The 13,025-nt window shown below is 40.4% G+C and overlaps 3 protein-coding genes across 4 annotated transcripts; 1 reads left to right on the top strand and 2 right to left on the bottom strand.

The window, feature by feature from the left end:
• Positions 1-1,123: 1,123 nt before the first annotated feature.
• Positions 1,124-3,700, bottom strand: LOC144200432 (diablo IAP-binding mitochondrial protein-like). Its single transcript, XM_077722588.1, has 6 exons — positions 3,587-3,700; positions 2,868-2,988; positions 2,681-2,803; positions 2,397-2,507; positions 2,222-2,318; positions 1,124-1,887 (listed from the first exon to the last, which is right to left on the bottom strand). The coding sequence occupies exons 1-6, from the start codon at positions 3,628-3,630 to the stop codon at positions 1,685-1,687; spliced, it is 699 nt and encodes a 232-aa protein (XP_077578714.1). The 5' UTR covers positions 3,631-3,700; the 3' UTR covers positions 1,124-1,684.
• A 246-nt stretch (positions 3,701-3,946) lies between these two features.
• On the bottom strand, positions 3,947-5,940 carry LOC144201038 (diablo IAP-binding mitochondrial protein-like). Of its 2 annotated transcripts, none has more exons than XM_077723472.1 (6): positions 5,785-5,940; positions 5,511-5,643; positions 5,293-5,421; positions 5,101-5,211; positions 4,694-4,790; positions 3,947-4,610 (listed from the first exon to the last, which is right to left on the bottom strand). In XM_077723472.1, the coding sequence occupies exons 1-6, from the start codon at positions 5,895-5,897 to the stop codon at positions 4,405-4,407; spliced, it is 789 nt and encodes a 262-aa protein (XP_077579598.1). In that variant the 5' UTR covers positions 5,898-5,940; the 3' UTR covers positions 3,947-4,404. The 2 variants fall into 2 exon arrangements, with proteins under 2 accessions (XP_077579598.1, XP_077579599.1); XM_077723473.1 differs by having other exon boundaries at positions 5,293-5,418.
• A 2,117-nt stretch (positions 5,941-8,057) lies between these two features.
• Positions 8,058-12,907, top strand: p4ha3 (prolyl 4-hydroxylase, alpha polypeptide III). Its single transcript, XM_077722783.1, has 14 exons — positions 8,058-8,342; positions 8,789-8,943; positions 9,105-9,331; positions 9,916-10,065; positions 10,127-10,178; positions 10,276-10,427; positions 10,512-10,697; positions 11,483-11,547; positions 11,616-11,775; positions 11,841-11,903; positions 11,987-12,055; positions 12,117-12,173; positions 12,600-12,657; positions 12,720-12,907. The coding sequence occupies exons 1-14, from the start codon at positions 8,170-8,172 to the stop codon at positions 12,788-12,790; spliced, it is 1,638 nt and encodes a 545-aa protein (XP_077578909.1). The 5' UTR covers positions 8,058-8,169; the 3' UTR covers positions 12,791-12,907.
• Positions 12,908-13,025: the final 118 nt, after the last annotated feature.

Below are 13,025 nucleotides of genomic sequence, written 5' to 3'. Positions count from 1 at the left end.
GCCACTTATGACCAATCCATGTGGACTGGGAGTTTGGCAGCTCTGGACATTGAGTCTGTTTTATATCAAATTCAATGATAACCTGAAACTAAATCAAATATTATAACCAGTAACAGGCAATAAAAATGACAAATAAATCAATGATTTCAGCCGGAAAAATACAGTTAACTATTTAGTTTTCTGGATCTTATCAGGAAACAAAACAATGTTAATAAAAGTGTGGCACAACAAGGAAGTGAATGTCAAAATAAAGTCCTGGAAATTGCTTCCTGAAGGACAAAGTGTCCAAGTATGATGACTGACTTTGGCAAGGCTAGATGATACGGCAGCATCAGCATTTTTTGAAGAGTCATCTTATTTATTCAATTAAGATAAATAGAAGTGCTTTATAGTGGGAAGTGCCAAAGTTGACTTCTAAGTTGTCTTTGTCTTACAATTGGACTTCCATTGCGGTCAATGGCAGCCAATCACTTTTTTGACTTTTATATAAATGTTTTAGCTTTAGTCTCTCTTTTATTAAGTTAAAAAAAACAAGAAATGATTCCTATCCTAATTTATAGGCCTGACTTTAATTGTTTTTTATATTTTTTTTAAAGAAGGTCGTTAAGTTTCTATTCAAAGTAGTCGTTATGAATAAAACATAAGCTTTTATGCGTTCAGTATACACTCTGTGGTAGTTTATTAATAATATCCTGGGGGAACTTCAATCCCCAGGTGGGAAGCATTGCCCTTTTCTACAATCAATCCAATTTATTCTCAGACTAGATGACATAGCAACAGCAGTCATTAATATCATGCCTGTTGAGTCATTTCATTTTTCATAAAAGATATTTTACCTGTTGTCTATAAAAAGGAGGTTAACATTCTCCAAATTGGTTCATTTTATAACATTTTAATGAATGAGTTAAGCCTTCAATTCCAAATTTTTGTGTATTTTTCTTCTATTTTTAGGTTCCCTAACATTGTAATTTTAAAAAAGGGTCTAGATATTTTTTTTGTTTTTGACCAAGTAAAAACAATTGTGGTATTTTTGTGTAGGATATGATTTCACTTCAAAGAGCACATATTTAATCCATTACTGCTGAGTTGATTGAATTAAATAAAGTGGAAAAAAGCAGCAATGTCGCCCTCTGCGGGCCAACTTTGGAAACGAAGTTTTTATTTTGTGTATAGTAGTACTAAACAGAAACAAAAAAAAGAGTTGATATTTCTGAGAAAGTGAAAGTAATGTAATACAAAAAAATATTCCAAAGCTTTTTTGATACCAGAAAGAAAACTTAAAAAGCTGCATATGTTTATAAAGCTTAATTGAATTGAATGTTTTTATTGTCATTATAAAAGTATAATGAGATTTAAAGACTGAAGAAATGAAGAGTGAATTTGAATATTTTTCCCCCTTTTTTAATTTTTAATTTCAAGAACAAACCTTTCTCATTTCTCCAAAAAATCGATCAGAATTCCCACTCTTATTTAATGTTGCCCAAGCAAGTTGAACATAAGAGTGACATTCTGAATTGTACAAAGAGTGCAAAGACAAGTAGAAATCAAGCAGTTTTCTTCCACTTTGTTGTTGTCCTCGGCAACAACACCTCAAAATTCACTGACCTTCCCTCCACCAAAGGCAATCCCACATTTTCCCCAACCAAGTGGTTTTCACCCTTCCGGGGGTTGTCCTGTCATAATCTCAATCTTCTCTGAGGTAAGCTTCAGGCACATCTTCTTGGTTCTGCTCCAAAGCGGCGGCGCGTTGGGCCGACGCTTGGACCTCCAGAGCTTTGGCTTCCAGCAACTTCTTGTCGGCATCCCGGGAGAATTTCCGCGCCTCTTCGGCCTGGGTTCGAGCCAGCTGAATGTTGGTCTGCATGGTGACGGACGCATGTTCTGCGCCTGCAAAAGTCACATCAGGTCAGGTCAGAAGGTACGATTTCATTGATTTTTACTGTTTTTTGTGATCTTTTTCGTTCAATTTTAGGTATTTTTGCTATATTTGACAAAAGTATGACAACCATTGAAAACATGAAATCACATTGGTGTTATTATATATATTTAAATATATTTTACTGATCTATTTTAAAATAATACTTGATATTATAGCTCACATGTTTGGGAAAGTAGTAAATTAGCATTTAGGGCATTTCTAGTGATTTTTGTGCCAATAAAATTGATGCAAAGGAATCAACATTAAACCCGGACGCTATAGAAACCCATTTTTTTTCCACACCTGAAGTATACGCGGCCTCAGCTGCTGTTTCACACAAGCGCAGGGCGTTGATCCACACCGCCTCAAATCGCTTGACCTCATCTTGCCTGTCGCCGATCTGTCCCGGAAGGCAACGCGGGATGATGTCACATAACCACTACGGCGGTCAGCATTGGCGTAGAAGACCGAAACTCACCTTGGCTCGCTGTCCAACCATCACCTGCCAGATGGACTCTTCCTCTGATTGGCTCAGTTTTCCCAGCGATGCTAGATAACGTGTTTGGAGTGCGACCAGTGTGTGAACAGCCTGAAAATAACAGAAAAAAGCTCTTATTTGTCACATGTTATGTCCAATGACATCTCGCTTTGGGCCTTTTTAGAGATAGTCATAGTACACATTGTTTTCAAAACCAATACAAGTTACAGTTATGACCAGAATAAAATTGAATTAAAGTGTTTTCAGCGTTTGTTCGAACTCACCTTGGAATACTCAGTGATAGCATCTATGAGCGCTAAAGTGCTCTGAGATAGGAACGTACTGGAACTGTCAGTCACCAGCGAGGCTGCTCGCCTGATCAGAGAATCGTGACCGAGACTCGGAACCTGCAACGGAAAATTCAGACATTTATGATCATAAAAGGGACTCTAATAGGGAAAACTGTCTTACCTGAGTGAAAGGAATGGCACACAGGCCGCCGCCCACAGCCAATGATGTTGCCGTGCTTCTCCATCTCGCTAAGGCGCATCCTGCTGATTGACCACACTTGCATAATACTTGAGCGTTGCTCCTGTAAGGGGAAAATACAATTGTAAATCGTTTTAATTTGTTTAGGAACAGTATGTACATGATTTTCTTTGATTTTAAGATTTCATGAAATAGGCATCAACTCATTGCAAAAGGCCAGTTAGTGGGCAAAATGGGCATAAGTAAACGCAGACTAAAATGAAAAATAGTATTGTGAGGCCATCGAGAATAATTTTGTTGCCGGGATCTGGCCCAAAATACTACAGATTAGTATTGTTTTCTATCATTTTTTACCCGGAAATATTTTGTCATTGTTAATTCATCGAACGCAGGTGTAATTCGTGATGGTTAAACGTTGTCTCTGCTCATTTCTTCTATTATAAGTGAATAAATACGACAAGTAGCTTTTTCGTCAATCACTTCTATTTGGATGATAAACGAAGTTATTGTTTTTGTGGCAAATGCGCACTTATTGCGTCACTTGATGTACCTTACAGTGTTTTCCGGGTTCCTTTTCGATACAAACCAATTGTTTAATTGATTGAAATGACAACAGCCACAGTTGGTTGTTGTTTCATCAAAATGTAAAGTTTAATTTATGCAAAGAGATGTCATTAAAATGAATTGAAATTAGGACCTACCGAAGTAAACGGAGTAAGGTTGTCCCCCGCCCGAGCGCGGCCATCTTGGTCCGCCAGTGTCAATACTTCCGCTTTCACAGAATGTGCGACTGCCGTCTGGCGGAGAAAATCTTCAACTTCAGGTAGGTCTATTAAAAGGTTATGTGAGAGTCATGTATAAATATAAATCACAATGGGTTGTTTGAATGTAACTTTTGTTTCTTTTCTGTTTTGGAACTATCCTTGTCATTGTGTGTTGTATGCTTTATAGTTTATGAGAATTGACCCTAAATCTAAATATATGCCCACACTTGTAAGCCTATTAACCGGACAATATGATATGATTTGGATAAACAGGATCTAAAAAGACACATTTGTACCTTTGCATGGTTAAATAATACATTTTTATTCCTTCTCACAACGTGATACAATCACTGAAATAAAACTATACAAATCAGCAAATTCTGATGCAACACATTCTCCCAAATAAGAATATACTGTCCTCAAAACACAATTATGGCTAATTATGACTATATTAATCATGGAGACATTAACCGTAATGAAGAAAAGTGGCGCAGAAAATGAACTGTTTTAATAACTGTGCAGTCCATTTACTCCTTTAAATATTAATCAAATAAATAATGAGGAATTAAATACAATGAAGACCCAATCTGGGAAGTAATTGAGCATGAGGTAAAATTCCCCGTAGATTCCACTGGGGGCAGCAAATCACAGAGCCTCAATGCTAGTCAACTCCGAACCCCAAATTGTAACAAAAATGTGGAAAAGCATCATTTTTGTCCATGTTTGTTGACTGATCATTGCACTTTAGTTCCTCTTCAGTCCTCTCTCAAGTAAGCTTCGTTTACTTGGACCTCGTCAAAATCCTCCAACGAGGCGGCGTACTCCGCCATCCTCTGAATCTCGTCCACTTTTGTCTCAGCCAGCTTCTTATCCGCACCCGCCGCCGCTTGTCGGGCCTGGTCGGCGTGCGACTGCGCCAACTGGATGTTGGCTGTCATGGTAACGGATGCCTGTTCAGATCCTAAAAGCCACAGGATGAAAAAACTTTGTCAGGCATGGACCATTACACCAAAAAAACCTTCAACTATTTTAAAGTCCACTCACCAGACGTATAAGCCACCTCTGCCGCTATTTTACACAAATTAATGGCCTTGATCCAGGTGGTCTCGAAGCGTTTACATTCATCCAGATGTTCGCTGACCTATCAGAGGATCACCATTTAAATGACAACATTAGACTTTTTTTTTTTGACGCAGTCCAAATTATTGCTAGGCAATCCCCATTACTAAGACTGCCCTTAACCAACTCTGAACCAAAACCACTATAAAAACCCATAAAACCACCCTTAAACTATTTTTTTAACTAGTTCTACAATGTCTTCTGTGTCTTATGTCTGTCTTGCTACTCCAACCAAGAATTTCCTCGAATACGAGATAAAATAAACTAACCTAACCTAAGTCTGGCATATTTATATGCCTATGAAGACAATAATGAATAATAATTGTATTAACCTGTGCCTTCTGTTCAAAAATGGCTCGTTGAAGCGAGTCTTCCTCAGCTGTACTCAGTTTCCCCAACATAGTCAAATGACGTCTTTGAAGGGCGATTCTTGTGTGGACAGCCTGGAAAACAAACCAAAATATTTTAGTAATTTTAATTTTGATCATAAGAGATTATTAATTGTTAATTGTGTAGTATCCTACCTTGGCGTAGGCTTCCAAAGCGTCCACTAGAGCGTAGGTACTTTGAGAAAGGAGTGTACCGTTGCCATCGGCGACCAATAATGTCGCTCTTCTGATCAAGGCATCATGGGTCAGGTGCTCTGTTTGCTGCTAAGAAATATTTTAATGTTTACCATGAATATTGGAATTTCCATAGCAGAATTGTGAGTAAAAGTTGAGGAAAATGTTTGGGTACATACCTGAATAGATGGGGAAGAACAAAGATGGCTCATGCTTAAAGGCACAGCACTCGTGTGTGCAGACTCTTTCCATTGCGCCAAATTCATGGTTGCCATCTTTCTGGTGCTGAGGGGGACACCCGCACAACTTCCACTGGGGTGGAGAAATGCAAAATTGTTAGTTTTTCAAGAAAAAAAGTACATTTTAATACGTTTTTCTTTAGACAAAGTGGGGTTATGTTTTGTCTATGTTCTGTTTTGTAAAATAAGATATATTTTTAGCAGAAAATTGTACCTTAGCAAACGGCTGCATGCTGCTCCTCTCCTGCTGGAAAGGTTTCGTTGTGAGGCCAAAAGTTTCGGCCCGGCCCGAACCGCACATGTGGAACACTGACGGACAGTCTGCATTTTAAACTTTTTCAGTCTTTTAAAATGTGAATAAGAATCAAAAAGGCTCTTTCAATCTGATTCTCTACCACTCCGTGGCTTGTATTTATACCTCCCTCAGAGCTGCGTCACATTGCGTAAAAGTCATCGATCTGTTGACTCTGCATGCAAATGTGCTCGCAAGGCCTTATCTCCTAAAAAAAAAGAAAAGGCAATGTGCACGCAGTCTGCAGAGTCTGATGTACAAGAAAAGTACGTGCATGCTACACGATCACATAATCTTGCCGTTGATCTTTGACGTGGTGAAGCAACGTCCTTGATAATCCATCGTTTTTCGCATTTGGTGCTTTTGTTCTGTGTCAGAATGTCATTAAATGTCAATTCTTTCCAGATGACGTCAAAAAGATAATCAATAGTCGACTATTTTGATAGCCAGTTGTTGTTGACCTAAAAATTCCACTTTCTAATTAGAAATAGTATTCATTTTTAAAGACTGGTGGCTAGAATTGGTATTGCAACTACAATTAACTAAAATATTGCTTATTGCTTCTTAGCCCAGCGGGTGAGTAGTTAGCGCTTTGGCCTCACAGTGGAGGTCCTGGGTTCAAATCCAGGTCGGTCCACCTATATGGAGTTTGCATGTTCTCCCAGGGCTTGCATGGGTTTTCTTTGGGTACTCCAGTTTCCTCCTATGTAGGCTTAATGGACACAGCGAGCTTGGATGGTTGTTTGTATCCTTCTGCCCTGTGATTGGCTAGCCATACATTTAGGGTGTCCCCCACCTGGTACCTGAAGGCAGCTGGGATATGCTCCAGCACCCCCCGCGACCCTAGTGAAAATACAATGTTCAAAAAATGAAATAAAAAACACTATAGGATCTTCCAAACAGGTGTTTGATGAACATTACTCATAAATAATATTATTATTCATGATTTTTTTGCCCATAAAAATAATATTTATCAGTCAGAACGTTGAGAATTATTTCTTTCGAGTGTATTATTCCAATTGTTGCTGTATCGCCATAAAATTTGGGATTAAAATGTGTTCTGAGTTAAATAATAATGCACTACTTGGAATATTTGACAATCTTGGCAAAGCAGACAGCTGTTTGGAAATGACTTTAGGGCATCCGCCAAGTATTTGCACACAAAGTTTGTTTTGGACGGCGGGCCGTTAGGCCTTGTCCAGCTGTGACGCAGAACCTGCGCAAACAAAAGCGGCCCGTAAGCCCCCAACGCCCATCCCATTCCATCCAGTACCGTCCCCAAGCCGAGCCCACCACCACCTCCAGAGTCCAAGCGTTTGACAAACAATGGGCCAAGTCAAGGTTGCACAACAACCCCAGTCCGCCAATGACGTGAGCGATAAGATCGTCCGCTAATTGCTAACCGAGGACCGTTGAAAACAGAAAAATATCATAACCTTGCAACACAGGTACAGATAAAACCTATCGTACATGTGATAAACATGAATTGTTGTGTTTCTGGTCAAAACATGACTGGGATTTGAATTGTTGTCTTGAGCAAGTCAAATTGTGATGTATAGTTCAATAAAACTTTGCGGAATTAGGTTTGCCATTTGTGTGAATCACTGTGTCAAAGCTGCTGGGCCGACACCCCTTCTAAATCAGTAATTGTCATTTTTTAAGACATTTTTTCTGTTTTTAGTTCAAATATATGCTAAAAAAATCTCAAATTAAATAAAGCGGCCCGCAAACCAATCTGAGTCTGACACCCCTGGCCTAAGGTCATCGTCCAAAAGTAGTCCAATCTTGCTTAAAGCGGTTTAAGCCAAGTTTGCATGAAATTGTGTCGGTTAAACATCAACCCACTGCACACAGACACACACGCACACACATTTTAATCAAAGATCCAAGCTAGCATTGAACGAGAATGTCATTCTGGTTGTGACATCACAACCAGAATTGCTGAAGATAGCTGTGACATAGTTAAAACAAAAATCCCAATTGGTTTTCCACAAAAAAATGACTTATTATGATAACTTTAGAATCACGTGACCTATAATCCATTTTCATTTGCATCAATGGCCAGAAGGTGTCAGCCTGGTTCAACAAATTCCAGCACAAACCTGATTTTCAAAGTATATTAGATTTTTTTTTTTAAAAGGGGACGCCCTTTTAAAAACCTTGCGAATAAATATCTTCCTATTTCCACAGGCCAAGGGAAAATGACTCCGAGGCTTCTTGGTGAACAGTGGTGAAACTTGAGGAGGTGGGGGTGCGCTCCAAAGTGCTGCCGACCTGCCTTCTGCTGCCATTTCAACTGACGTGGATATGAAGTGGACGTTGTGCGTGCTTCTGGGGTACATGTGCGCGTGCTTGTGCGGGTGCGAGATGTTCACGTCGTTGGTGGACGTCCGGCAGGCCATCCACGTGGAGAGGAAGCTCATCGCTCACTTGAAGACGTACATCCACCAAGAGTGGCAGAGGCTAAGGGAAGTTACACGGTGAGGCAATAGACATACAATTGGATTATTCCGTTTTTTTTTATAGATGTAAAACAATGTTTATTTTAGTTTTTATATATATTTTTAGATTTTACAAAATTATTTTTGAACTAAAAACACAGCAAAAATGGATTAAAAAATTACAATTATTGATTCAAAAGGGGGAAAATCAGGAAATTTAATATACTTCTATACTCTTCATTTGAATTTGATCCTAAAACAGAAAGTCAGCACTCATCATTGACTTTCCCGGGCCGCACAAAATGATGTGGCGGGCCAGATTTGGCCCCCGGGCCGCCACTTTGACACATGTGGACTGTAGTATGTATATTATTATTATTTTTTGTAATGATCAAACTTTCCAGTCATTTTTTTACCTCTGTGAGAATTATTTTTTGCATTTTGCCTTATCTTACGCACAAAAACAATCACTACTCCCCACTCAGGTTTTACGGCAAAGTGCGCAATCTCCACAGTGAGCTTTACGGTGGAGCATCAGATGGAATGGCCAACCCACTAGTGGCGTTTGCGCTACTCAAGCGCCTCCATGCAGACTGGTTCAACGTGGTCCGTAGCCAACAGGCAGATGAGAACATCCAAGGTTGGCTCACACACACACTCACACAGTTTAGGGACCATTGCCTTATATACAGTCATACCTCTACTTACAAATGCCCCTAGACACGAAAGTTTCAAGTTACAATTTTTTTCCCATGTTGGCAATTCATTTCAAAATTTGGCGCCATCCAACATCAAGTTTAGCCCTCAGGTGGAGTCATGAGCAGGAAGAAAGCAACCTGCCCAAATGGGAGGACGTGGACGGTGCGGCCCGAGGACTCCTGAGGCTGCAAGACGTCTACGCGCTCCACGTGGGTAGCTTGGCCGCCGGTCGTTTCAGGAGAGTCGGCGGCGGCGACCGCTTATCGGACGTCTATACGCCAGCCGTGGCCACGCCCCTCTCCGGAGACGACTGCTTCTCAGTGGGGAAGGTATGTAAAGAAAATATTGTAAAGTATTGTTTGGGGGAAAAAAGCTATATAGTTGACTTGGCTGTGGAAGTCAGCCAAAAAAAAAATGGAATGCGCGTGTTAAGTCATGACTGGATGAAACATTCAAGGTGCTCTTGTTTCCAAAAGTATGTGGCCACAAAAAAATGGTCTCCTCGCATGAGTCGCAAGATGACTAGACCACAAAACATTCCAACTTGTGAGTCGTGATGATATTTGGCTGGAAAAATCATTCTAAAATTTAAAGAGACTTTCATTCAGGGGTGTCCAAACTTTTTTTTCTTCTCCAACCGCCACTTTAAGACAAATTAAAGGACTCAAGGGCCAAATTTTAATTATTCCACTTACATGAGGTTTAAAAATTGAGTTAAAAAATATATATGTGTATTTTTTTAAGTATTTTAATCTTCAATTGGTTGGCATTGACTGAGATAGACGTTGGAGTGACTAGCTCCACCTATTGTTAGAGATACAGAAATGCATCAGAATGTAGGCTACATTTAAGATTCTTTTGTGGGCCTAAATTAAATATAGTTTTTCTAAAATAAATTCTTTTTTGGAGGCAGGTGGCCTACGACCAGGAGGACTATTACCACTCCGTCCCGTGGCTGCAGGAATCCGTGGAACTCTTTAGGGCCGTGGGGGGCCGCCCGAGCCTGGAGACCGAAGCCACGTTGGAAGACGCCTTGGACCATCTGGCCTTTTCTCACTTTAAAGTAAAGTAAAGCTCACCCACGCAAATCCCGGCTGTAAAAAGACAACACTTTCCTTTTCCAGATGGGAAATATCTCTCGTGCCCTCAGTGTGTCACAAGAACTTCTGCATTACGGTAAAATGTCCAGTTTTGTCATAGTTTTGGTTTTCAACTATATTTGACTCTAATTCAATGTATAAATATCAGAATCTTGAATATTTCAATGTTTCAGACCCAACGAATATGAGAGTTTTGCGGAATGTGGAGAAATATGAAAAGTTGCTGACGTTGGCGACACCACCGGTCCCGCTAGGCCGACCCGCTACCAAATATTTGAAAACCAGGGATGCTTATGAGCGATTGTGCCGAGTGGCAGTACCTCAGGTAATTTTTTTGACACTTTATTCCCTTTATTTATTGTGTTGCCATTGACAGATATAGACGTATATCACTTTTTCTGCCCCGCAGAGCCACCTGTTGCCCGTAAGGAAACCCATACAATTGTCATGTGACTATTTCACCAATGGGAATCCCTCCCTTACGTTGCTCCCTGCCAGACGCGAAGTGCTAAGCCTGCGTCCTTTTGTGGTTCTCTACCACGACTTTGTCTCAGACGGCGAATCCCGACAAATCAAGAACCTGGCGCTCATCGGAGTAAGCATTACGCCTCTATGTTTCTCAGTCTACAGCACGGGTGTCAAAGTGACGGCCCGCGGGCCAAATCTGGCACGCCATATCATTTTGTGTGGCCTGGGAAAGTAAATTATGAGTGATGACTTTCTTTTTTAGGATCAAATTCAAATGAAGAGTATAGATGTATATTACATTTCCTTATTTTCCTCCTTTTAAATCAATAATTGTCATTTTTTAATCATTTTTTTCTGTGTTTTTAGTTCAAAAATCACTTTGTGATGAAATGAGAGAATTTACATATAAAAAACACTGCTACTTACACATTTTCAAGTTATGAAAAAAGTCATGGAAGATACTAATTCCATAAGAAGAGGTACGACTGTAACAGTTTAAACATATCCACTGCGACTCACTGTCTCTTTTCTATGTGGGTTGTAGCTTTTGGCATGACTCACTAGGAGTTTCCACGCTTTAGGCCGGCCTTGTGGAAACACACGGCGAGTTGAGGCATTGTGAAACGAGCTCGTGTATTTTGATAAAGTGACAAATTGCCTCCTGAAGAGAGCGCGACACCACTTTGAGTCTAAAGACGGCGTCTGGATCCACGGCCAGGACATCTGGAGCCTTCTGGTGGCTCGTGGCTTGTGGCTAAAGGCATAAATTAGCATATATTGACTTGTAGGAGATTTAAGGGAAAATGAATTTCTCTTTCTGGCGCCATGTGGAATTTTACTGGTGGCTAAATGGGATGATAACTCACCCAGATGGGGTTTATGATGATATATTTTCTTCTTTTTGATATCAAGTTGAGAAGATCGGTGGTGGCGGCAGGAGAGAAACAAGCCACGGCAGAATATCGCATCAGTAAAAGGTACTTTTTTTAAAAAAAGTGGCTTGTTGGAAGTTGGGAGAGTTGCAATATGTTGCGGATCATTTCAGCGCGTGGTTGAAGGACTCAGCGCATGCCGTAGTTGCCAAGATGGACCGGAGGATCTCCATGGTTACGGGGCTTAACACCACACACCCATCTGGCGAGTACCTCCAAGTGGTCAATTATGGAATCGGTGGTCATTACGAACCTCACTTTGATCACGCCACCGTGAGTTGATTTGTTCAATTTTACATTGAATGTTTAAATTTATTTTTACATTTCTATGTTGACAGTCGCCATCCAGTCCTGTGTTTCGTCTCAAAACCGGGAATCGGATGGCAACCTTCATGATTTATGTGAGTAAATGTTTTTTTAAATCAAAACATCAGCTGGAATGCTATGATATAAATATATATATATATTTTTTTGTGTCAAATAGCTCAGTTCTGTGGAAGCAGGCGGCTCCACCGCATTCATTTACGCCAACTTTAGCGTTCCCGTTCTGAAGGTAAAACATCTTCAGTCGAAAAAGAAACATGAATCGTAATCACATTTTGTGTCATTGCCAGAACGCTGCCATTTTCTGGTGGAATTTGCATCGAAACGGCAACGGCGATGGCATACCTGTCAACTGGTACGTTCTCGCCGTAATTGGTACAACTGAAAGCCCATTTTTATATTGGTACGCTGTACACATGAAAATGGTACGCTAAACGGTGATTTTGAGAAAAAAAAATAAATTAAGGCACTTTCTAGCCATTTTTCACCATCCGCCATTGTTTCTTCCCGGAAACGCATGTCTGCCAAGTGATATATGTACCGGCGCCTCTGATTGGCTAAAAAAAAAAGATCATGATAAACATTTCGTTTTGTAACACTTTCACCATGTGATTTCCGTTTCCTGTTCCCTTGTTTATGTTTACTTTCATTTTCACTTGTTGTTCGTGATTTTTTACAAAAAAGTAAAGTGGTAAGATTTTCCATGTATTTATACATATATGTAAGGGCGAAAACAAAATTTGGTAAGATCACAAATGGTTCGAGGTTGACAGGTATGCGATGGCGACACGCTGCATGCTGGTTGTCCCGTGCTCATCGGAGACAAATGGGGTACGAGAACATATCAACCCAAAAAAGGAAGCTTTAAACTAACTTTTTTGTCTTTGTTCCAGTGGCCAACAAGTGGATCCATGAGTATGGCCAAGAATTCCGACATGGATGCACTCGCCAACGTGAGGAGTGAGGAAGCGGGTTGGAAATGTTTACCCCGCCTCCTTTGACTTCAAAAAATGGTCGCCATTGCAACTGCGAGGCACATGTGCAGGGTGGGAGTCAGAAAACAAGGCGCATAAGGACTCACTTTAAGGATCTGCGCCCCAAAATGGCTTCCATGGGTCCTCTGGAGTGCTCAACTGGACAGTTCCTTGAGATAGACACGAAGCAGGCAAATCTACTGGTTTCACTTAATAGCGTGTGTT

This window comes from Stigmatopora nigra, chromosome 8 (genome assembly GCF_051989575.1).
Source record: "Stigmatopora nigra isolate UIUO_SnigA chromosome 8, RoL_Snig_1.1, whole genome shotgun sequence".
NCBI classification, from domain to species: Eukaryota; Metazoa; Chordata; class Actinopteri; order Syngnathiformes; family Syngnathidae; genus Stigmatopora; species Stigmatopora nigra.
Note: the sequence above shows the minus strand (reverse complement) of the source record. Positions and strands in the feature narration are given on the sequence as shown.

Bases quoted from the DNA above. Each gene is read 5' to 3' on its own strand.
- LOC144200432 (XM_077722588.1), bottom strand. From the start codon at position 3,630: ATGGCCGCGCTCGGGCGGGGGACAACCTTACTCCGTTTACTTCG. The intron at 2,989-3,586 runs GTAGGTCCTAAT...TTCCCCTTACAG, and splicing joins ACCTTACTCCGTTTACTTCG to GAGCAACGCTCAAGTATTAT. The intron at 1,888-2,221 runs GTGTGGAAAAAA...TGACTTTTGCAG, and splicing joins TGAGGCCGCGTATACTTCAG to GCGCAGAACATGCGTCCGTC.
- p4ha3 (XM_077722783.1), top strand. From the start codon at position 8,170: ATGAAGTGGACGTTGTGCGTGCTTCTGGGGTACATGTGCGCGTGCTTG. The intron at 9,332-9,915 runs GTATGTAAAGAA...TTTTGGAGGCAG, and splicing joins ACTGCTTCTCAGTGGGGAAG to GTGGCCTACGACCAGGAGGA. The intron at 11,904-11,986 runs GTGAGTAAATGT...TGTGTCAAATAG, and splicing joins TGGCAACCTTCATGATTTAT to CTCAGTTCTGTGGAAGCAGG.
- LOC144201038 (XM_077723472.1), bottom strand. From the start codon at position 5,897: ATGCAGACTGTCCGTCAGTGTTCCACATGTGCGGTTCGGGCCGGGCCG. The intron at 5,644-5,784 runs GTACAATTTTCT...TCTCCACCCCAG, and splicing joins GCATGCAGCCGTTTGCTAAG to TGGAAGTTGTGCGGGTGTCC. The intron at 4,791-5,100 runs GTTAATACAATT...ATCCTCTGATAG, and splicing joins TTTTTGAACAGAAGGCACAG to GTCAGCGAACATCTGGATGA.